The 23,334-nt window shown below is 40.6% G+C and overlaps 1 protein-coding gene across 2 annotated transcripts in view; it reads right to left on the bottom strand.

Moving 5' to 3' along the window:
• Window positions 1–23,334, bottom strand: part of mst1ra (macrophage stimulating 1 receptor a) — a 79,990-nt gene that overhangs the window by 47,730 nt on the left and 8,926 nt on the right. For both annotated transcript variants that reach the window (XM_060919282.1, XM_060919283.1), the window contains exon 2: window positions 18,944–20,217. In XM_060919282.1, the coding sequence (XP_060775265.1) occupies window positions 18,944–20,137 (1,194 nt within the window). In that variant the 5' untranslated portion in view covers window positions 20,138–20,217. The remainder of the gene's footprint in view (window positions 1–18,943; window positions 20,218–23,334) is intronic.

The following is a 23,334-nucleotide window of genomic DNA, read 5'->3' as shown; positions in this document are numbered from 1 at the left end:
AGTTATTAATAATATTTGTAATTGGTGAAAGGAGGGGTTGCTTATAAGTTTTAATAAATAATGTGTCCATGCCATAGGCATCTTTAGCTCTAGAGCTTTTTAGCCCACAGATCACCTTGTCAATCTGTGACTGCGACACCATATGTATGTTAAAGATTGGTGCTGTGGTGCTGATGGGCATCTGGCTTATCTGACAAATTTCAGGACCTGAGCTCTGTATTAGATGTGTTATAGAATCAATAAAATATACATTGAATGCTGTTGCAATAGCCTTAGGATCCTGGACTACAATGTTATTTATCAACAACTCTTTAATTTCTCTGTGTGTGTTACTGTTATTTGTCGTTTTTTTAATGTTAGTCCATATTTCTTTAGCATTTCCCTTAGCACTACTGATTACATTGATGAAGAAGTTTGCTTTCGCAGCTCTGAGAGCCCTCACCACCTTATTTCTCAGTGACACAAATATCTGTCTGTCATGCAGTTTTTTGTTTTAAGAGATGTCTTGAGTGCGTAGTCTCTCTGTTTCATCAGTGTCCATATGTTTTCATCAAGCCATGGTAGATGGTTCTTTTTGTGAGGTTTTTGTTTAACCTTTTTCACAAACTGCGCCATAGTGTCCTTTATCACCCTCATAAACTCCTCACAATTTTTGTTTGCATCACTATTGACCAGATGGTCACACCAGTTTATTTGATTTAAGGCTTGTTTTAAGTTTTCAGTCTCACTCTTGCGTATCCTTACATGTCCATTCCTTTGGGTGGGTGGGCGTAACAGTCTGTTTTTAGACAGTTTCCTTGAGAACAGAATCAGGTTGTGGTCTGACAAACCTGTAAGCAGACTGTATGTTTTCTGGATCCTATCACATTTATTACTAAAAACCAGATCTATACATGCTTGTGTTGTATTAGTTATTCTAGTAGGACATATTATTAACTGAGACAAGTCAAACTTTGCTGCAAGAGTTTTCAGAGGCCTTCGTTTCACTTTGTCAAACCAGTTTATATTAAAGTCCCCAAGTAAAATAGTTTCAGTTTTTGAATTACATTCTTTCAGTATGTCCTGTAGGTCATCATAAAAACCATTGCAGGATGATGGTGGCCTGTAGATTCCTATCAGTACAACAGACATTTCTGGAGAGAGGATTATTTTCAAGCCAATACATTCCAGGTTGTTTACAGAAACCCATTTTAACTGATTGCATTTGAGGTGTTCCTTCACATAAAACATTACCCCTCCACCCCTTCCCACAGTCCTGTCCAGTCTGAAAATGTTGTATCCTGGTATATTTAAGCCAGCTATTGGAGAGTTGCTGTGTAGCCACGTTTCAGAAATAAATAAAAAATCCAAGTTTGAGTCACTTAACAAATGCTGAACTTGATCACTTTTTGGTATAATACTTCAGATGTTTATGTGACCACCGAGCAGTCCCTTGGGCTTACATTTTGGGTCCCAAATAATCTTGGCATGATTGAGAGTATGATATAACTTTATGGATTTTTGTTTTTTAAAAATGATCTTAAGTGGAACTCTAGGTGTAATGCCATTGTCATATAAATGTTCTGACCTGATAGGATGTGCTTGATCTGGAGTCACAGTGCGCTCTGCTTGGAATTTGCTGACACGATAATCCATTTGCTGATATGCGGAGAGATGTTGGGCTTGGTGACTTACAGGGGAGCGCATAGATCGCCCGAGTACAGGAGCTTGGTTGTTGTCATTCACCGACCGTGAACGCCTCAGGTGTCCAGTCCGAGGCTGCCACTTACTCCCCCTCGCCTGTGAGACAACTGGCACCCCGGTGCCAACCCGCGCCATTCACGCTTTGGTGTTCTCTGGTTGTGGAAATCTCACCATCGGTAGGGCTAATTGCACCACCTCACCTCCACTCCGTGGCCCCGGGTCGCTGCTGGTTTGCCTCCCCTCCACTGCAAGGGAATCCACTTCTTCTAGCATCCTAGCTGCCAGCGCTTGAGTGTTTTGGCCAAGTTGTTGTACTGAGCCGTAACCCAGTGACCCGCTGGTCTGAGAGATCCCCACAGGCATACCTCCAATGCCATCCGATAATCCTGGGTTATCAGCTGGTGGTAATAGGCCCGGGTTTAACTCCGGGTCGCTGTTGATTAGCCATCGTCTGGTTACCAACTGAGGTCGCCTGATCTCCGCTGCATAGGAGGCCCCAGCTAGCATCCTGATTGCTAGCGCTTGAGTGTTTTGGTCTGGTTGCTGTAACAAGCCATATCCCAGACCCCCGCCAGCCGGATAATTCACCTCAGATATTCCATCCTTGCCGTCCGATAATCCAGTATTACCAGAAAGAGGTAAAGGGCCCGGGTTTAACTCCACATCGCCAGCCAGAAGCAGTGTCACCACAAAATACACATTTCTGATAAAAGTCCGGTTTGGGCCAGTGTCCCATTTGATGGTGGGAAACCTGGCACTACCATTTTTCAGAAAAGTTGAGTATAGTAGATGTTGACTACCATTCGCAGGAGAGCAGAGTGAGGTGCCGTTACCGGTGGTAACTCGATGTTTGGTAGTGCACACGAATACAGCTATGCACAAACCTACAAAAAACTGAAAATTATTCGCTGGTTACATTTCGGTTTTTTTACCCCTGTTGAGTTATTAGGAGGCTGACAAGGCAGCTTTCGCGGTGCATTCTTAGCACCTGTCCAACTTCGAACGCACCGACCCTGGCTACCTGCCGCCATCTTGTTGTCCGAGTCATATAAGTCGTACAGTATGTAGTATTTTTAGGGCTGTCATTCCCTGGATGTGCCAGAGCTACAAGTTTTTCATCAGCATCAATGTTGATGTTGATATTATGTTGCCTACACTGTTGTTGTTATGTTATTATGAACCACATTGAACATTTTGTAATTAAGCAATATAACAAGGGTGGGAGTGTGGCTGTTCCTGGATATCCTCACAGGTGTGGTTTAGCTGCAGGCATGAAGCCGGGGCTGAGAGTAATCAATGAGTATTGCTATCTTGGCAAGGCATTCCAATCATCTCTACCAACTCAACTACAGAACAGGGTATACTGTACAGCAATCCTTAAATTAAATTTAATACCTTTTTTTTTTACTACCTTTAGATTTTTACACCATCATGACAGAGTTGCAAGTGTTAATCAGCGACCTTTTGTAATGTGTACACAGATTTTTAACATATATGCTATACATACTAGTGTTTCAAATGACAAACAACCAGTGAATTGCTATGACGTCGGCATCAAACTGTTGAGACCTCAGGTTTGAGACGATAATCTTGATAGGCTAAAGCCCACCATTTAAACAAACTGATGCGCATTGTAGCAGACAGAATTTCAATCAAATTAGGACACCTCATAGTCAAAAAAATAATACCTCTACAACCAAATTTAACACTTTTAATTGCCTTGTTCACTTAACATTCACTTAATGCTAACATTCTAAAACCTTAGTAACATTAGGAAGCCATCTCATGAGAACGGCTAAGCAATTGCTAGGCAAACAATTTTGTTAGCTGTGGCAAATCATGTTGAATGCTGACACGCGAAACTTTCCTTTCCCAAAAACAAAAAAATGCCTTTTTCCAACTATACAAGTAAATCATCTAAACACTTTCAAGAGGAGAAATGTTTACTCACTGATACCTGCCGTTTTCATTTTTTTCAACCTAGCCTGGTAGCTACACATTGACTAATCTGGCTAGTACCATAACTGGCTAACTAAGAAACATTTGACTAACGTTAGCATTAATACCACCGTGGCAAATCTTGGACATTGAGATCAGTGAAAAACTATTAGATAATAGACATGCAAACAAATACATGAAAACAATATTAGCATAGGCCTACCTGAATCATCCAAATGTCGATCCTACTGACAACTGAAGACATCGAAGACACTAATGCTATGTCACACACGAGAGTAGGGTGACCGCTGTATCCATTCCAACAACAAACTGACTACTAACACGCGTGCATCTTACATTACTTGACTCGGGTCACATGAAGGTTACTCTCGCGTTATGCATAATGGGCTTTTTTTATTATTATTGGTACTGCTTAACCTAGGGTAGGTTATTATGCGCACGCGTGGCTCATTGGAGTTGCCTATGGATAATGTGGTAATATGGTCCTACCCTAAAAATATTTTAGTCTGGCTTGCCAGGCTAGTCCTACCCCCCCCCCCCCCCCCCCAAAAAAAAAAAAAGAATTCGCATGATTCACGAGGGTCGCATTTTTATGCCTGAAAATCCAGAATTCCGGAAAAATCCGGAAGAATCACATCCTCAAATTTGGGAGGCTATCAAAGATAACAACCTTGGTTTTGGTGCTTCCTCATTCAAATGCTGATGCCGAGAGGGTATTTTCAATGGTCAGTCTGAACAAAACCTCAACCCGAAACAGCTTGTCTCTGGACGGGACATTGGCCTCTATCATGACCCTGAAAATGGCTGGACTTGAGCCGAACTGTTTTAAGTGGGAGCCAACAACACAAATGATGAAGGACTCCAAAAAGGCAACAAACACTTACAATAAACAACACCAGTCATAATCTCTCTCTCTGCTCTCTCTCACACACACATACACTTATTCAATACACGGAAATTGAATAAAGACTTTGTATTTGGTTGAGTTGTCAGTGCCGTGTGTTATCCTTTCTTCTGCAAGTCTGAGCAGTTATTAATAACAACAACACTAATAATAATATTATTATTAATAAAAGACCACCATTCCTGCGACCCATCCAACCGGACCCCCCAATGAGGGGGGGGGGGGATGTCACTCTTGCCTGCATTCAAAACTTGAGAGCCCTGGTATATGAGCTGATATCCTAGTAGTAGAGTATTCAATCAGAGCGAGCGATTGCTCATATCCAGTGAATGTGGATAGAATAATCTTGAATGTATGAGAACTGATGAGCATTACACAGCAGGAAATACTTACACAACCTCCCAAAATGACAATACTTCCTCCACAAATTATATAACTGAACTAATAAAAGGGCCTAATTATTATTTGGTGAGAAAACAACAAATAAAGAAACATAAGATTGGCTTACAAAATTACTTATAATGCGATTTAATGCATTTTTGCTCGCATAATCTATGTCCCATTTTAAAATGAGACATTTCACATGCAAGTGAATGATAACAATTTCTAAAGTTTTGAAGAGGTTTACATAAATGATGAAGAGAGAGAAAAAGTCCTGGGATTGAAAGCATGGATACTTTTCACATTCAAGCCAGTAAAACAGGATGTAGCAGCTACATATCAGGAAGTCTGCAGATGCCAGCTGGCCACTTTTCAACACTTCTGGAGTCATGAACCTAATAAGATGTAATGATAGTATACATAAATAATGACAATGTCAAATATTTTAGGGGTTGCAGCATATGCGGTATTATGTTAAAACCATCTTTGGCTATGTACGATATTTTCACCTGTGGCATTACTATACCTTACTATAAATATTTTTTTTTTGAAATACAAATAAAGTTTTCTTCTCATTTATGAACATGATCACTTAGTCAACCTTTTGTGGTATCTGCATCTTTATAAAAGCTGGTGGTATTGTTATGGTTAAGGTTTTTTTTATTTGCCATTTCAACCATGCACAGTTGGTTCAGAACACAGTTAAAACGAAACAACGTTTCTCCAGGACCATGGTGCCACATTAAACATCACAGGACTACAATCTACAATACAACATAATATTGTTCATATAGAATAAAAAAATAAATGTTCATAGAGGGGCGGCACGGTGGTGTAGTGGTTAGCGCTGTTGCCTCACAGCACGAAGGTCCGGGTTCGAGCCCCGTGGCCGGTGAGGGCCTTTCTGTGCGGAGTTTGCATGTTCTCCCTGTGTCCGCGTGGGTTTCCTCCGGGTGCTCCGGTTTCCCCCACAGTCCAAAGACATGCAGGTTAGGTTAACTGGTGACTCTAAATTGACCGTAGGTGTGAATGTGAGTGTGAATGGTTGTCTGTGTCTATGTGTCAGCCCTGTGATGACCTGGCGACTTGTCCAGGGTGTACCCCGCCTTTCGCCCGTAGTCAGCTGGGATAGGCTCCAGCTTGCCTGTGACCCTGTAGAACAGGACAAAGCGGCTAGAGATAATGAGATGAGATGTTCATAGAGAAAAACACATTGTTCTTGTTGTGTAAGAGACAGTGCTAGAAAAGCAGCCCTGTGTCCTGACCCATTGTGCTTACAGTACCAGTCACAGGAAGGACACACTGTCACTAGGATTGCTTATTGGGCAGAAAATAAATCGTTCTGTTTACTTGTCAAACAATAGCAGTTGGACACCAATAATGTGTTAAATATGCACTATAGATATTGATATACTGTAGTTATCATATGCAGTAGGTATATGCATCAATTTCAGCCTCCTGATTATACATTATATCATGTGTTAGATGTTTAGAAGGTGAATGCTTCTTAACGCCATACAGAATTGCATACCTAATACAATTGTATAAAAGTTCTTTTAATAGCAGAGCTCAAAGCACGTGCGGCACGGAGCCCCATACTTAAGATAAATGCATCAACCTGATTTTTGATGGCTTTGACCACATGACATCCTTACGTACGTATAAACGTCAAACGTGTACCACTACAGGGAATCTGACCGTAAGTGCAAGTCAACTTATCTCAAACACTTGACCACTAGACAACGAAATTGGTATCTTTATTTACATAAGATAGATGGGTTTTTATCCAGCGCTTATTTGTAATTGTTTTTTTTAATAATGTAGGATTATTTACTAACACAATTTACAGAAAATACCCATGATAGTTTCATAAAAAATTAATTAAAACAGTTTTATTAGTCCACCAGCTTGTTGGACAGTTGACAGTTTCTGTCATGTAAGGGTGATAGATGGATGTAAGTGCAAAAATAATTTTTACTGAAAACATGCTAGCAAAAGGAAGCACGGTGGTGTAGTGGTTAGTGCTGTCGCCTCACAGTAAGAAGGTCCGGGTTCGAGCCCCGTGGCCGGCGAGGGCCTTTCTGTGTGGAGTTTGCATGTTCTCCCCGTGTCCGCGTGGGTTTCCTCCGGGTGCTCCGGTTTCCCCCACAGTCCAAAGACATGCAGGTTAGGTTAACTGGTGACTCTAAATTGACTGTAGGTGTGAATGTGAGTGTGAATGGTTGTCTGTGTCTATGTGTCAGCCCTGTGATGACCTGGCGACTTGTCCAGGGTGTACCCCACCTTTCCCCCGTAGTCAGCTGGGATAGGCTCCAGCTTGCCTGCGACCCTGTAGAACAGGATAAAGTGGCTAGAGATAATGAGATGAGAATGAGATGAGACATGCTAGCGAACAGATCCAAAACAGAGACAAAGGCAGAGTCAAAAAACAGGTAGTGGTCAAGTGAGGCACAGACAGGATATCAGAGGTAATAGTTTAAGTCCAAAAACACAAACAGGGTCAAAACCAGAAAAGCAATATAAAACACAAGGCTTTCGCAAAGTCTCTCCCTGTGTCCAAAATCGCTCACTTGTTCACTACTCCCTACTCACTCTATAGGGAATTACTATATAGTGAGCTCATTAGTAAAATGAAAAAACGCTTTCGGACACTTGTCCGGCATGCTGGTATTTACGTCATTACTGTCGCACAGTTAAAACGTGCCAGATCGGTCAGCTGGTGGATTTTCAAAATAATAAACACATGCATGTATTTTTGTGATAAATACATATTATACTGAGCGTATTTCCCACATTAATAAATATAAAGTACCTACAACTTTCAGGTTTTTTTAAATCAAGGCTGAATACTTTCTTCTTTGCCGCTGCGTTTTATTAAATCAAAGTTGAGACTTTTAATTTGATTTCTTTCAGCACGACGCAATGCATGATGGGATATATTGCTTGGTTAGTGACCATCGGTTGTACACTACTTTTCGTGATGCATTGTGGGATACTTTGAGTGCACTATATAGGGTGTAATAATCCTCACTATTGTTTCGGACAGTACTACAAAATTGTGTCCTCACTATTTAGTGCCCTGTATAGTGAGTAGGGAGCGATTTCAGACACAGGGTCTGTGTGACTCAGAGTCCTTATATGCTGAAGGACTGTGATTGATTGGACGCTATGATTGAGCTTGAATCAGAAACAGGTGCATGCTAATCAGTCCTAATGACGTGTGCGTGCTTTGCATTCTGCAGCTTTGCAATCTCTGGGCTCCAAAAGTGCATGGAAGTGAATGATATAACCAGACAACTGTTTGACATTAAGTTTGGTATTCAATCGTAACTATACAGTACTGATGTAAAGTGAAAGCGCTGGTTCACTGCTGTCCACCAGGCACCCAGCAGAGTCACATCATAATAACTGTCATGGTGTTGTTTCTGGCACATAGCATGCGGTGTTAAAGAAAGGATTAAATAGGTATTTGTAACTGTGATGTGTATCTCATTATTGGTATCACTGTCACAAGACAATGCAACAATTTATTGACATGAAATACACTGACGCTACACAATTCAATGGTTCATATGCTATAATATTATTATTCTATTCGGGTTGGTTTGGTGCCCTTGTAAATATTTTGCTCAGACACTCATTAGGAGCTCCACTTTTAGGCAGTGCTAAAATATTACAAGTCCTCTTATGAATAAATCTGTCAAAAAATCCAGCAGCTCTAGAAAAAATTAAGTGACCACTGCAAAACTATCAGTTTCTCTTGTTTTAATATTTATAGGTATGTGTGTGAGGAAAATAAACATTTTTGTTTTATTCCATAAATACGGAAGCCGCGAGAGGCCCTTCATATAATCTTTTTTATTCACCTTGTTATCCCGAGATAACGACATAATTAATTCAGGATCTCGAGAAAACAACACAACTAATTCGAGATCTCGAGAAAACAAAACCGTTATTCCGAGATAACGACATAATTAATTCAGGATGTCGAGAAAACAACACAACTAATTCGAGATCTCGAGAAAACAAGACAATTATTCTGTGATCTTGAAAAAACAAAACAATTATTTCATGATCTCGAGAAAACAGCTGAGATTTCTAGCAGAGCTGCGCCCCCTTAATGCAATCTCTCCCTGTGTCAACCCCTGATCAAAATATTGCCTTATTAGGTGATCGATTATTCCAGACATTCTAATGACCAAAGTTGCGTCTGTACAGAATGAGAAATAGCCCCAAAGTCAGCATATCACAAGTCTCTTGGCGCACCTGAATGAACCATTTCTCAGCTGTTTACTCGAGATCATGAAATAATTGTTTTGTTTTCTCGAGATCACAGAATAATTGTTTTGTTTTCTCGAGATCTCGAATTAGTTGTGTTGTTTTCTCGAGATCCTGAATTAATTATGTCGTTATCTCGGGATAACAAGGTGAATTAAAAAAAAGGATTATATGAAGGGCCTCTCTCGGCTTCTGTACATAAACTACTGACAACATTTTCCCAAAATTTCACATAAAAGCATTAGAGCATTTAATTGCAGAAAATGGCAACTGGCCAAAATAACAAAAAAGATGAAGTGTTTTCAGACCTTGAAGAATGCATAGAAATCAAGATCATATTCAATTTTAAACAGCACGATACTAATATTTGAACTTAGGATGGCTTCAGAAATCAAGATTTGGTGGAATAACCCTGACATTTAATCACAGCTTTCATGCATCTTGGCATGCTCTCCACCAGTCTTTCACGCTGCTCTTGGGTGACTTTATGTCAATCCTGGTGCAAAAATTCAATCAGCTCAGCTTTGTTTGATGGCTTTTGACCATCCATCTTCCTCTTAATCACATTCCAGAGGTTTTCAATGGGGTTCAAGTCTGGAGAATAGGCTGGCCATGTCAGGGTCTTTATCTTGTGGTCCTCCATCCACACCTTGATTGACCTGACTGTGTCGCATGGAGCATTGTCCTGCTGGAAAGCCCAATCCTCAGAGTTAGGGAACACTGTCAGAGCAGAAGGAAGCAAGTTTTCTTCCAGGATAACCTTGTATATGACTTGATTCATGGGTCCTTCACAAACAAAAATCTGCCCCATTCCAGCCTTGCTGAAGCACCCCCAGATCATCACCGATCCTCCACCAAATTTCACAATGAGTGCAAGACACTGTGGCTTGTAGGTCTGTCCAGATAACCAGGTGATGGGAAAAGCTGAAAATTGGACTCATCAGAGAAGATAACCTTACTCCCATCCTCTATGGGCTACCATATGGCCTTTAGCAAACCTCAGCCTGGCTCTTCCTTGCTTCTCACTGATTAAGGGCTTTTTTTCTAGCTTTGCATGACTTCAGCCTTGCCCGGTGGAGCTTGTTTCATACTATCCTTGCCCACCACTTAACCCTAGCTGCCATTTGCCATTTTTTTGGTGGGTCACTTGATGCCATCCTCCGATTCTTGAGTGACATTCAAATGAGTTGACGATCATCCCGGTCAGTCAAGGGTTGTTTTCACTCTCTGCCAGTCTACAATTTTGTTGCCCCCAATGTTTGCTGTATGACCATGTTCTTATGAACTGCCGTCTTTGAAATTTTGAGGACGAAAGCAACCTGACGCTCACTATATCCCTCTGCCAGTAAAGCCAGAACTGAATCTTTCTTTTTCTCACTCAAAACTTTTCCTTTTAACTCCTCTGGCATGATGAATAGATATTTTTGTATTCCACAGCAGTGGTTTTTATACTTTCTCGTTAAACAAGATTTGGTTTAGGTGATCGCCTAATCAGCACCTCATTACATAAAATGAAGTGTGCTTGTGTTGGAATTCCAGAGCTGTCGATATACATGTTTAATCTTATGTAGGGCTGTCGCAAATTATTATTTTTATAACCAAACATTTGGTTGAGGGCGGCACAGTGGTGTAGTGGTTAGCGCTGTCGCCTCACAGCAAGAAGTTCCGGGTTCGAGCCCCGCGACCGGCAAGGGCCTTTCTGTGTGGAGTTTGCATGTTCTCCCCGTGTCCACGTGGGTTTCCTCCGGGTGCTCCGGTTTCCCCCACAGTCCAAAGACATGCAGGTTAGGTTAACTGGTGACTCTAAATTGACCGTAGGTGTGAATGTGAGTGTGAATGGTTGTCTGTGTCTATGTGTCAGCCCTGTGATGACCTGGCGACTTGTCCAGGGTGTACCCCGCCTTTCGCCCATAGTCAGCTGGGATAGGCTCCAGCTTGCCTGTGACCCTGTAGAACAGGATAAAGCGGCTACAGATAATGAGATGAGATGAGACATTTGGTTGACTATTAAAATTATAACCGTCAATCAATTACAGGAACAAACTTAAATCACAATTTGAATCTAACAAAATTAAATAATGACCAAATATACTTGAAATTAAAAGATTTCAGTGGATTGTGTTTATCTTTCCATATACTGTACTATACAGACTAAGGAAGTGTATTGCTGCCACACCAGAAAAAAGAAAAAAAAAATCAGTATCACGTAATAACATGGAAAGTTTATTGTTATAACAATATATTTTTCATGCTATAACAATATATTTTCATGTTATTATGTAAAACATTTCATGTCATAAAGTGATAGTTTGGTATCACATTATAACATGATTATTTATATTGTTAAAATGTGAAACGTTTCACATTATGACATGATAACTTTTAAATCATGTTTGAATCCATGGTTTGAATGAGGTGTGTGGAGAATAAACTAGGTAATATGGCTCACTTACATGATTTAATCATTTAAAAAGGCATGGGGCTGTACAGAAGGAAGGAGGCAGCATTATTTCTCATTGATCAGCTGGAGGGGCATGGGCAGCTCTATGGTTACAAGCACGGGCGATTGCTCTAAGACAACGAGGGAGGCTCAGCCTCCTCTAAAAATGACGAACATCATGTAGGATGAATTGTGCTAGACTTATGTTATAGCCGACCTTATAACATTGCTATTTCAGATCCAGAATCATAGAAATATATGTGCTCAACCCAACTACAGTGCGAAATCATTCCGTTATAACTTTCCCCAGTTCGCCTAATGTGTGCGTGAGTTTTTCCCCCTCGTGACAGCGCGATGCAGCCCAGCCTCAGTGGATTGGGAGCTATGTGCTTGTCAATCTCAAAATGCAAGACAATTATTGGACAAATACTGCGAAAACGCCCGCCCACGGAGTCTCACGGACTCCCAGCCTCAATGGACTTCAACGGCATTTGGGAGCTATGCGCTTTTCAATCTCAAAATGCAAGACGGTTATTGGACAAATACTGCGAAAATGCCTGCCCACGGACTCCGAGCCTCACATGGGAGGGACATGGCAGTTTCCGCGAGGAGACTGGTGATTGGTGAAAGCGGCCGGATATTTTCTTTGATTGACAGCTCGTTTCAACTATAGACAGGCAGCGGTACAGCGTTGCCAGATTGGGCGGTTTCCCGCCCAATTGGGCGGTTTTAAGTGCATTTTGGCGGGTTTTGAACATATTTTGGGCTGGGTAACGTCAGCAGTATCTGGCAACATCAGTTCAGTCCCATGCGGATTCGCAAGTGCTGTGGTGTATTGTAAGAGATCAGCTTACATTTCGATTTCATTCATTACATACGGTTTCTACCAGCTTTTTTAGTTTGTATATATTTTCATTGTAAATAAAGTGTAAATATAGTGTTGTCAAGTTTGCTATCTTAGTTCCAGAAATTTCATTTATTTGAGTGACTGAACTTGAACTTGAGGGGGCTAGTCAGCTAGCAAGAAAGCTGCGCACGGATGCCAAGCATTGCTGATTTAATTTTGGCGAAGCCATTTGCCAGTCTTCCTTTCGAGGAAAAAATTAAAATTAAAGAGCAGGGTAGACCAACGCCTCAAACTGACTTGGTGAAAAAGGTAGGGAATAATACTCGTTCCTTTCAGCTCTCCTGGTACGAGAAAGTGAATTGGCTAACAGCAAGTGACCCACATCAACAACAGTAAATAGGCTACTTTAGTAATATGTCATGGATGGACCAAAAATATAGAATCTATTTAAAATGTTTATGCTGAGTATATTATATTGGAATATATGTTTTTCTGGATATGAATTAAACACCGCTACAATTTGGAAAACATTTTTAAACAAAAACACAGCCGAGGTCAATTTTTAAACAACATGCCACAATTTTAAAATATAAAATGTTAAAATATACCCCCCCCAACACCACCATCATGTATATTGGACAGTAGGCTAATGGGCCAAAAGAACCTGTTATTTCACGGTTTGTGACGCTGCCAACAATCAGCCAGATCAGAGGCAAGAGTATGGGCAAAATTGATGTGTTTTTTCTTTTAAAATCTGGAAATATCATAACCGACCAGCCTCCCCTGTTTGAAAGAATACCAGCCGCCACTGGTTACAAGCTATCTCCAGTGGGTCAGACTCATTCTTCCTTCTGTACAGCCCCATATATTTTAAAAGCTTCTTAGAGTGTGCATACTTATTACAGTGTCATCCACCATGTTCAGTAACAGCCGAATCTTGCCATGTCTCAACCCAAGCATGAAAGAGAACTTGATTAAATCAGGTAAATGAGCCATGTGACCCAGTTTATTCTCTGTACATCTCATTCAGACCATGGATTCAAATATGAATTTCAAGTTATGGTATAACATGAAAAGTTTCGTGTTTTAGCAATATAAATGATCACGTTATAACGTGAAACCAAATTATCATGTTATAACATGAACCGTTTCATATATTGTTATAACATGAAAAATATAATAAACTTATAACGTGATACTGATTTTTTTTTTTCTGGTGTGACAGCAATGCACTTCCATAATATACAAGTGTGTGACAAAGGGAAAAAATGTAAAGTCATTTGTATAGTGCTTTTAACAACAGACATTGTCGCAAAGCAGCTTTACAGAAAATTAAAGGCATGAGCAGGGTGTTATTTGGATTGTGTCGTGTGTTCGTGTGTGTGATGTACCATCAGGACCCTTCCCCTTCAGTTAGTCCCCTCTGCTGCTGTAAGCTCCAGCTCTGCTCCTGTCCTCCTCTGCTTTCATTAGTAGGCTACTGGGCTTATTGGACACTGTGCAATGTTTTACCGTACTTGCAGCTACTTGTTCTTATGTTTTGTGTGTATATTAACACTGTCTGTCTACTCAAACTGCTGCTGGTGTACTGCTCTATCAGTTGGTGGAGCTACCTGTCTGTCATTTGAAATCAAATTGGTAATAAAATGTATACATTATTTATGGAATCAAGTCTGTGGACTTTGAAGTGTTTTTGAACCTGTGTGACGTTCTTGGGTCCATAGTGGTTAAACATCTTAATTTCCTTAGGGTGGAATTTCCCTTCGGTGACATAGTCGACACTATAAACTCCCCTCACCCCTGCCCCTCATCCCTGGAGCCCCCACCTCTGGCCACAATCTGATATAGACCCCTTGCACTGATGTCACATTTACCTTAGCAACCGTTGCTACCCTTATCCTGGGGGACAAGTAAACTTTGTTTACATACTGTTCACATACTGAAGCCAAGCGAAGATGTCCGACGTCTGTTGCTGTTGTCCGAAAAAAACTACAGCTAAAAAAGTTCTACTACCAGATTACTTGGATAATCTTTGTCAGAAAGAAGCAAAGGATAGATATCCGCAGAAATTAGAGTTAATTAGCGGTTATGAGCCGTACAAAATTCCTTGAAATGATTGGAGTGATGGTGTAGATTTGTAGCCTAACATTAGCTACATGTTGGAATGAACCTTTTTTTTTTTTTTGAAGTGTCCCTACACGGAAGACCAGTTAAAAAACTACAAAAGCAAGAAAACCTTCTTTGTAGAAAGAATTTTTCCCGACATCAGCTTTGGGGAACAGAGTGCTACAAAAGCCAAAGCATTTACTCTCAAAGGACTCCTACCCGAACTGTGGGCTAGATGGTATTCCTGCCCCTCCATGTCTCAACAACCCCACGGACATCTAGTTATAGAGCTATTTGCACTCTATCATTTATAGATTGATACTTATTATTATTATTATTATTATTATGTTTGTTACTGGGGCGGCACGGTGGTGTAGTGGTTAGCGCTGTCGCCTCACAGCAAGAAGGTCCTGGGTTCGAGCCCCGGGGCCGGCGAGGACCTTTCTGTGCGGAGTTTGCATGTTCTCCCTGTGTCCGCGTGGGTTTCCTCCGGGTGCTCCGGTTTCCCCCACAGTCCAAAGACATGCAGGTTAGGTTAACTGGTGACTCTAAATTGACCGTAGGTGTGAATGTGAGTGTGAATGGTTGTCTGTGTCTATGTGTCAGCCCTGTGATGACCTGGCGACTTGTCCAGGGTGTACCCCGCCTTTCGCCCGTGGTCAGCTGGGATAGGCTCCAGCTTGCCTGCGACCCTGTAGAAGGATAAAGCGGCTAGAGATAATGTGATGTGAATGTGATGTGTTTGTTACTTGCGAAAATCAAAGATTTTTGCAAGTATCTTGATCTGTCCATTTGTCCGTTTGTTTGTTGGTGCTCTAGCGTCGTCATTTCTGGACCAATCTTCACCAAAATGCAGAGGACAACTCATTAGGGTCACACAAAGACATCATTAGTTTTTGGTGGGTCAGCGTCAAAGGTCAAGGTCACCAAGGTCAAATCTTGTAAAAACACCTAATCGGCCATAACTTCCGTTTCTTTGTGATTTTCACAAGTATCGTGCTCTGGACGACTTTTCATTTGTCTGTTTGCTTGTGGCTCCGTTATGCTTTAAGGTACATTTTGCTGATGTGTTTCAGGCCCACTCAAGCCCACTGAAAATCTATAAACACAAGATTTATGCATACTGTTGACAAATCAGTGTATGTATGTATAAATATTTGACACTGTTTGGACACTATCTTTTTTATATAAATGTTACTACATCAGTACAGGCTACACATATGCATTGTCTTACCATCAATCTTAAAAAAAAAGCCCAAAAAAATCCCACACACTCACCAAACTCCCACACTACTTTGACCAAACCGGATCAAATTTAGTAAGCCACTTTCATGAAAGATTATGCAGTAGTGCTCCCAACAGCTTCAGTAGTGTTTACATTCTACCCAGATATACACTACCGTTCAAAAGTTTGGGGTCACTTTGAAATTTCCTTATTTTTCAAAGAAAAGCACTGTTCTTTTCAGTGAAGATCACTTTAAACTAATCAGAAATACACTCTATACATTGCTAATGTGGTAAATGACTATTCTAGCTGCAAATGTGTGGTTTTTGGTGCAATATCTCCATAGGTGTATAGAGGCCCATTTCCAGCAACTATCACTCCAGTGTTCTAATGGTACAATGTGTTTGCTCATTGCCTCAGAAGGCTAATGGATGATTAGAAAACCCTTGTACAATCATGTTAGCACAGCTGAAAACAGTTGAGCTCTTTAGAGAAGCTATAAAACTGACCTTCCTTTGAGCAGATTGAGATTCTGGAGCATCACATTTGTGGGGTCGATTAAATGCTCAAAATGGCCAGAAAAATGTCTTGACTATATTTTCTATTCATTTTACCACTTATGGTGGTAAATAAAAGTGTGACTTTTCATGGAAAACCCAAAACCCAAAACTTTTGAATGGTAGTGTAGGCATATAGTGTAAGTTCTCACATTAGACCATGCTATAATGTGTTTTTTAAGTAAACAACCCGTCAACTATAAAAATCCATGTTGAAGAGCTGACTAATCGTTGTAGCCCTATACTTAAGAAGTAAAAATTCTAAACCAGAATTTTACCATATAAAACGATGCACGACAGACCTCCACCTGAACACCTCACTTTCCTAACAGCCAGTTTCTGAAAAATTCCATCAGTTTTAAAAAGAAAATGAACACTATCTGTGTATTTTCTCAATAACTTCAAGTTGCTGTGCACTTTATAACATATTTCTTTCCTGTGTGCTGTTGGATTTCATGACCTTTAGATGTAAGGAAAGCCAGAAGTCATATTATTGTTATCCGTCTCAGCAGGTGTGATGCATTGCACTTGAAACCACACTCAAATATTGAAAAAGTTGACAGTATGTTCATAAATCAAACTTGTGTCTGTGTCTGTAAGCAATGCTCTAAAAGAACTTGACTGCATACATTGAATAGACAGTTGTTTCAAGGTTTTCAAACTTGTATCCACAAGCTTTTGGGAAGGTTTGGCATTGTAATGCAATAAGTGTGCACATCACTTTAACAAACAATAAAATGAGTCATTTCCTGGTCGCGGCCACAATTTTATCTTCTCGGTTTATGTACACAGGTAATATTACACTTTGTTGTTCCAATCTGAACAAATGACTATAAGGTCATATACTACCTCAAAATGTGGCAAACTGCATTGCAGTTGCAGAGTATATATATACACACACACAGTGTCTTGCAAAAGTATTCATCCCCCTTGGTTTTTGTCCTGTTTTGTCACATTACAAGCTGGAATTAAAATGAATTTTTGGGGAGTTAGCACCATTTGATTTACACAACACTTTAAAGGCGAAAATTGTTGTTTTATTGTGACACAAACAATAATTAAGATGAAAAAACAGAAATCTGAAGTGTGCATAGGTATTCACCCCCCCAAAGTGAATACTTTGTAGAGCCACCTTTTGCTGCAATTCCAGCTACAAGTCTCTTGGGGTATGTCTCTATTAGTTTAGCACATCTAGCCACTGAGATTTTTGCCCATTCCTTAATGCGAAACTGCTCCAACTACTTCAAGTTAGATGGGTTGTGTTGGTGGACAGCAATCTTCAAGTTATGCCACAGATTCTCAATTGGATTGAGGTCTGGGCTTTGACTACACCATTCCAAAACATTTAAATGTTTCCCTTTAAACCACTTCAGTGTAGCTTTAGCAGTATGTTTAGGGTCATTCTCCTGCTGGAATGTAAACCTTCATCCCAGTCTCAAACCTCTGGATGACTCAAAAAGGTTTTCCTCCAGAATTGCCCTGTATTTAGCGCCATCCATCTTTCCTTCAGTCCTGACCAGCTTTCCTGTCCCTGCAGATGAAAATTATCCCCACAGCAGGTTGCTGCCACCACCATGCTTCACTGTAGGAATAGTATTCTCAGGGTGTTGGGTTTGTGCCACACATGGCATTTCCCATGATGGCCAAAAAGATCAATTTTAGGCTCATTTGACCAGAGAATCTTCTTCCATGTGTTTGGGGAGTCTGCCGCATGCTGTTGGGTAAACTCCAAACATGTTTTCTTAAGGAATGACTTTTTTTCTGGCCACATTTCCATAAAGCCCCACTCTGTGTGGTGTACGGCTTAAAGTGGTCCTATGGACAGATACTCCCATCTCCGCTGTGGATCTTTGCAGCTCCTTCAGTGTTATCTTTGGTGTCTTTGTTGCATCTCTGATTAATGCCCTCCTTGCCCGGTCTGTGAGTTTTGGTGGGCGGCCGGCCTTCTCTTGTCAGGTTTGTAGTGGTGCCATATTCTTTCCATTTTGCTATAATGGATTTAATGGTGCTCCCTGGGATATTCAAAGTTTGGGATATTTTTTAATAACCCAACCCTGATCTATACTTCTCCACAACTTTGTCTCTGACCTGTTTGGAGGCTCCTTGGTTTTCATGTTGCTTGCTTAGTAGTGTTGCAGAGTCAGGGTCCTTCCAGAACAGGTTGATTTATACAGACATCATGTGACAGATCATGTGACACTTTGATTGCACACAGGTTGATCTTAATCAACTAATTATGTGACTTATGAAGTGAATTGGTTGGACCAGCTCTTATTTAGGGGTTTCATACGAAAGGGGGTGAATACCTATGCACACTCCAGATTTCTGTTTTTTTTTAATATCTTAATTATTGTTTGTGTCACAATAAAACAACAATTTGCATTTTTAAAGTGGTCGGCATGTTGTGTAAATCAAATGGTGCTAACCCTCCAAAAATCCATTTTAATTCCAGCTTGTAATGCGACAAAACAGGACTAACACCAACGAGGATGAATGCTTTTGCAAGACACTGTATGTTGTAGATTGAATATCTTTTTAAGCACTGATTAAGAGATCTATTTACCTCATGAGGACAGCTCGTGCTCGGTTGGAAGTGAGACAAGCCCCGGGAGAGTCGTCCAGATCTATTGCTGCAGCACGCATCCAAACCTTGTTCAATGAATAGGTTTATATTCACTATGGGAAATGCACAAAGGGCAGACCTTGTAGAAGTTTCCTGTTGGTCAGTAAGAGTAAATACTATGTACAAGACGCTATTATCTTTCTCATCCTTCATGCCTAGTTCATTTGCCAGAGCCTTCTCTGCTTTGCTGAAATGGGCTGCTTGGGCTACATTGTACAAAATGTTCTCAGAGCTTCTCCTTTTCCGTTTGGGCCTGAAGTGGCACTCTAAGATGACCTCTCGATACATCCAGGCTTCGCTATCCCTATTTGGCAGCCGCCCCAGATGAGTCTGGAGATCAGAGGTTTTGTCTAAGGGGTTCTCTCTCTGGACAGACAAAAAGTAAGTATAAAACTTAGTGGTGAAGGTATAAATATATTCAATAGGATACGGATCCTGGAACATAGGAAGTACTGTCAGACCCTTGACAGCAACATCAAATCCATCTTCTGTGGCAAGTAGACGTCGAATTGAGATCGAACGTCTGCCATAATCTCTTGCAATCGTGCTATTGATGGTGGCAGCCACATAGAAGTAAGATGTCTGGCCTTCTTCTACAATGCTGACTTTTGTTCCGAGAGGACTTGCAATGCAATCAGGACAAAATGTGTGTGAGCTACTGTCTTTATTGAAAAGACATTTGACTTTAGATGGTTTTACATGTTTTTCAAGTTCAGCAAAAGTACAAATCCCATACTGATTGCTCCCACATATGTACAGGAAGGGCAAAAAAGGTTTAGGGTCCAAAAGTAGAACCTGATTGTCTGTGTCCGCTGATGCATTTGGATCAGCCTCAATACCACAGTGGCAGGTCTGACAATCTGGACTATATACCGGACCAGTATGTAACTCCCATATTTTCTCAAGATTGCTGTTCAGGGCCTCGATCACATTTTGTGAGGCTATATATACCTCAGAAAAATCTTGGTACACCACTATGTTCTGGATGGGTTTCAAAGTTTGAAAATGACGTGAGGGATATGGAACAGTAAAATCAACAGCCTTTCGATGGTCTTCAGGACAGGTTTCAGCATTCGAGGTCACATGGATCTGGAGCCAGACACATGCTAAGAACGCCCAGGCCCCGAATAGCATCTCTGTGTCTGCTGTCCTTCGTGCAGCTTAAGGAAAATAACAGTCACTGTTCCTCAAACCCTCTTGATCATCACCAGGATCTATGAATAAAACAGTTGGACAAAGTCAGGGGAAGGAAATACAAGTCGAGCACAAGTAGTACTGTATTTTTGTGGGGTTTTTTTTTTAAATGTCATACGATTTTAAGGAATTGTGATCACAGATGACCACAATGTGTGAAATGGGGCGTTCAGGAATGTCACTGAACAAATACACATTTTTAATGTGCTACTCTTACTGCTTAGGTTTACAGTCACTAGTGAAGCTCACATTTCCTCACTTTTTTGGCAAAATCACCCTGTTTACTGAGGGACTTGGGAACAAACACTGTAAATAAATGCTTTAATTATTTTCACATACATTTATGCGTCAGAAAATGTAAACAAATTATGTGTCCTATAACCTAAAACTGCTATTTTTGATATACAGTACTGTGCAAGAGTCTTAGGCACCCTATTTTTTTTCATACAAACTTTATGTTTCTATTTTATGACTTCTACATTATCGAATCAGTACAAAAACATTTTAGAGTTACAAACATTGATTTTCCAGCACAAAATTAAATGTCACAGAAAAAATAAGATGTTTGTATCTGAGCAGCATATTACATAAGAGACCACTTTTCCGATTAAAAAAGAAAACATACTGTAATGAAGGCTACTGGATTTTGGTGCAACATTAAGAAGCGAGTGTGACAGTCAAAGTGTCCAGAAGAACCGTGGCTGGTTCTGCAAGATGCTCAGTAAAACCTACAGCTCACTTCTTTATAAAACTGCACTCATTGTACCTGTTTTTTAAACAAAGGGTCGTCTCACACCAAATATTGACTTTGTTTCATTTATCATGGCTTACTGCTGTTTATAGTATTTTTTTTAATGTTGAAACATTTCATTTCATTATTTTTAAGCTGTTTTTGGTCTACAGTATTTCTTTACATGTGCCTAAGACTTTTGCACAGTACTGTATGTGAATTAAATAGTTAATGTCATTTTTAGAGGGGCGGCACGGTGGTGTAGTGGTTAGCGCTGTCGCCTCACAGCAAGAAGGTCCGGGTTCGAGCCCTGTGGCCGGCGAGGGCCTTTCTGTGTGGAGTTTGCATGTTCTCCCCGTGTCCGCGTGGGTTTCCTCCGGGTGCTCCGGTTTCCCCCACAGTCCAAAGACATGCAGGTTAGGTTAACTGGTGACTCTAAATTGAGCGTAGGTGTGAATGTGAGTGTGAATGGTTGTCTGTGTCTATGTGTCAGCCCTGTGATGACCTGGCGACTTGTCCAGGGTGTACCCCGCCTTTCGCCCATAGTCAGCTGGGATAGGCTCCAGCTTGCCTGCGACCCTGTAGAACAGGATAAAGCGGCTACAGATAATGAGATGAGATGTCATTTTTAGAAGGAAACTGGCGTCTTTATGGTGAACAGTGGCAATGCCTATTTACACCTTATTTTTATTGGTTATTATGTATAAATTCTGATAAGAATGAAAAGGAATGCAAACCAGTATCTTGTAACAAAATGCTATTTGCGAGTATGCCTTTTAACATTGAATATTTTGGTGGACAAAATTTTGTAAAGGAATTTCATCGGACTGTTTTTGAATGATCTGTGACCATTTTCTGATTATAAGAATGACATATTTGGTTTAAATGCCATACATTGTTTTTTCCAGGAAACAATTTTACTGTAGTAAAATTACATTGTAGATCATTCATTTAACAGGTCTTTAAATGAATGACAATTATCACTAACTGCTGAATGAAATTCTTTTTCCGTAATTGTATATTTATTGATCATTCAAGTGAGACTTACAAATGAGTATGAATAACATTTATTTAACAAAACATGAAATTATCTCATCTCCTCCACTGGGCTCGAACCCAGGACCTTCTTGCTGTGAGGCAACAGTGTTAACCACTACACGACACATTACTCAAAAGTTTATACTTGGCAATAATAGTAATAAAACTATTTAGATCTATAGGTACAATATCTGTTATATCATAGAAATCCAATACAAATATCTCATCTCATTATCTCTAGCCGCTTTATCCTGTTCTACAGGGTCGCAGGCAAGCTGGAGCCTATCCCAGCTGACTACGGGCGAAAGGCGGGGTACACCCTGGACAAGTCGCCAGGTCATCACAGGGCTGACACATAGACACAGACAACCATTCACACTCACATTCACACCTACGGTCAATTTAGAGTCACCAGTTAACCTAACCTGCATGTCTTTGGACTGTGGGGGAAACCGGAGCACCCGGAGGAAACCCACGCGGACACGGGGAGAACATGCAAACTCCACACAGAAAGGCCCTCGCCGGCCCCGGGGCTCGAACCCGGACCTTCTTGCTGTGAGGCGACAGCGCTAACCACTACACCACCGTGCCGCCAACATGAAATTATAATTAGTTTAAATTGTGACATTGGGTTTTGTAAGGAACATCTTAAACCCTTTAAGAATCATGAAGTGTGTAATTACAATAAATAGGTGAACATTTCCTAAAGGGGGAAAAAAAAAAACTTACGACCCTTGATACTTCAATTCCTGTCTGCATTTACAGATACAGTCATGCACATGTGGACTTTGAACTGGTCAAAACAAGGTCTCCCAGCCAGAGAGTATTTCTAATATTGCTTTGTTTGGAAAGATTTTTTTCTTCTCTCTGTCTAAGTTTATTTAGTTCACTAACACTGTCTAAACTTTATACAATAACATTATTGTTAGGGATTGAGCACCAAGTTGGCTTGTTGGTTATCTTGCCATGTTTGTATAGCTTGTATTAGAGACACATCTGACGAAACATATTATCCAATCGTATTATCAAAACCTCTTATGTGCTCGTGGTATGTGGTGGCAGTGAAGAATGCTATTGTCAACACAACCAAGATCTCTCATCAGTCCTAAAAACTAGATATTTCCCCAATACGACTGTATAAATTTTTTCCATCTGAGCCATGTGCCTTGTTGGAGTTCACTTTCTGACATTTATACAACTAAGAAATGATTTTGTTAACTTGTCTCTTGTAGCCAGATGCTCCATTTTAAGGGAATGTCGATTTGCCTTATCTGACTACAACAAACAGTATTAAGGTACATTATTAGTATCAGCGTGGGCGGCACGGTGGTGTAGTGGTTAGCGCTGTCGCCTCACAGCAAAAAGGTCC

The sequence above is a fragment of the Neoarius graeffei genome, chromosome 4, assembly GCF_027579695.1.
Source record: "Neoarius graeffei isolate fNeoGra1 chromosome 4, fNeoGra1.pri, whole genome shotgun sequence".
Lineage (NCBI taxonomy): Eukaryota > Metazoa > Chordata > Actinopteri > Siluriformes > Ariidae > Neoarius > Neoarius graeffei.
This window is presented reverse-complemented; position numbering and strand designations above follow the sequence as displayed.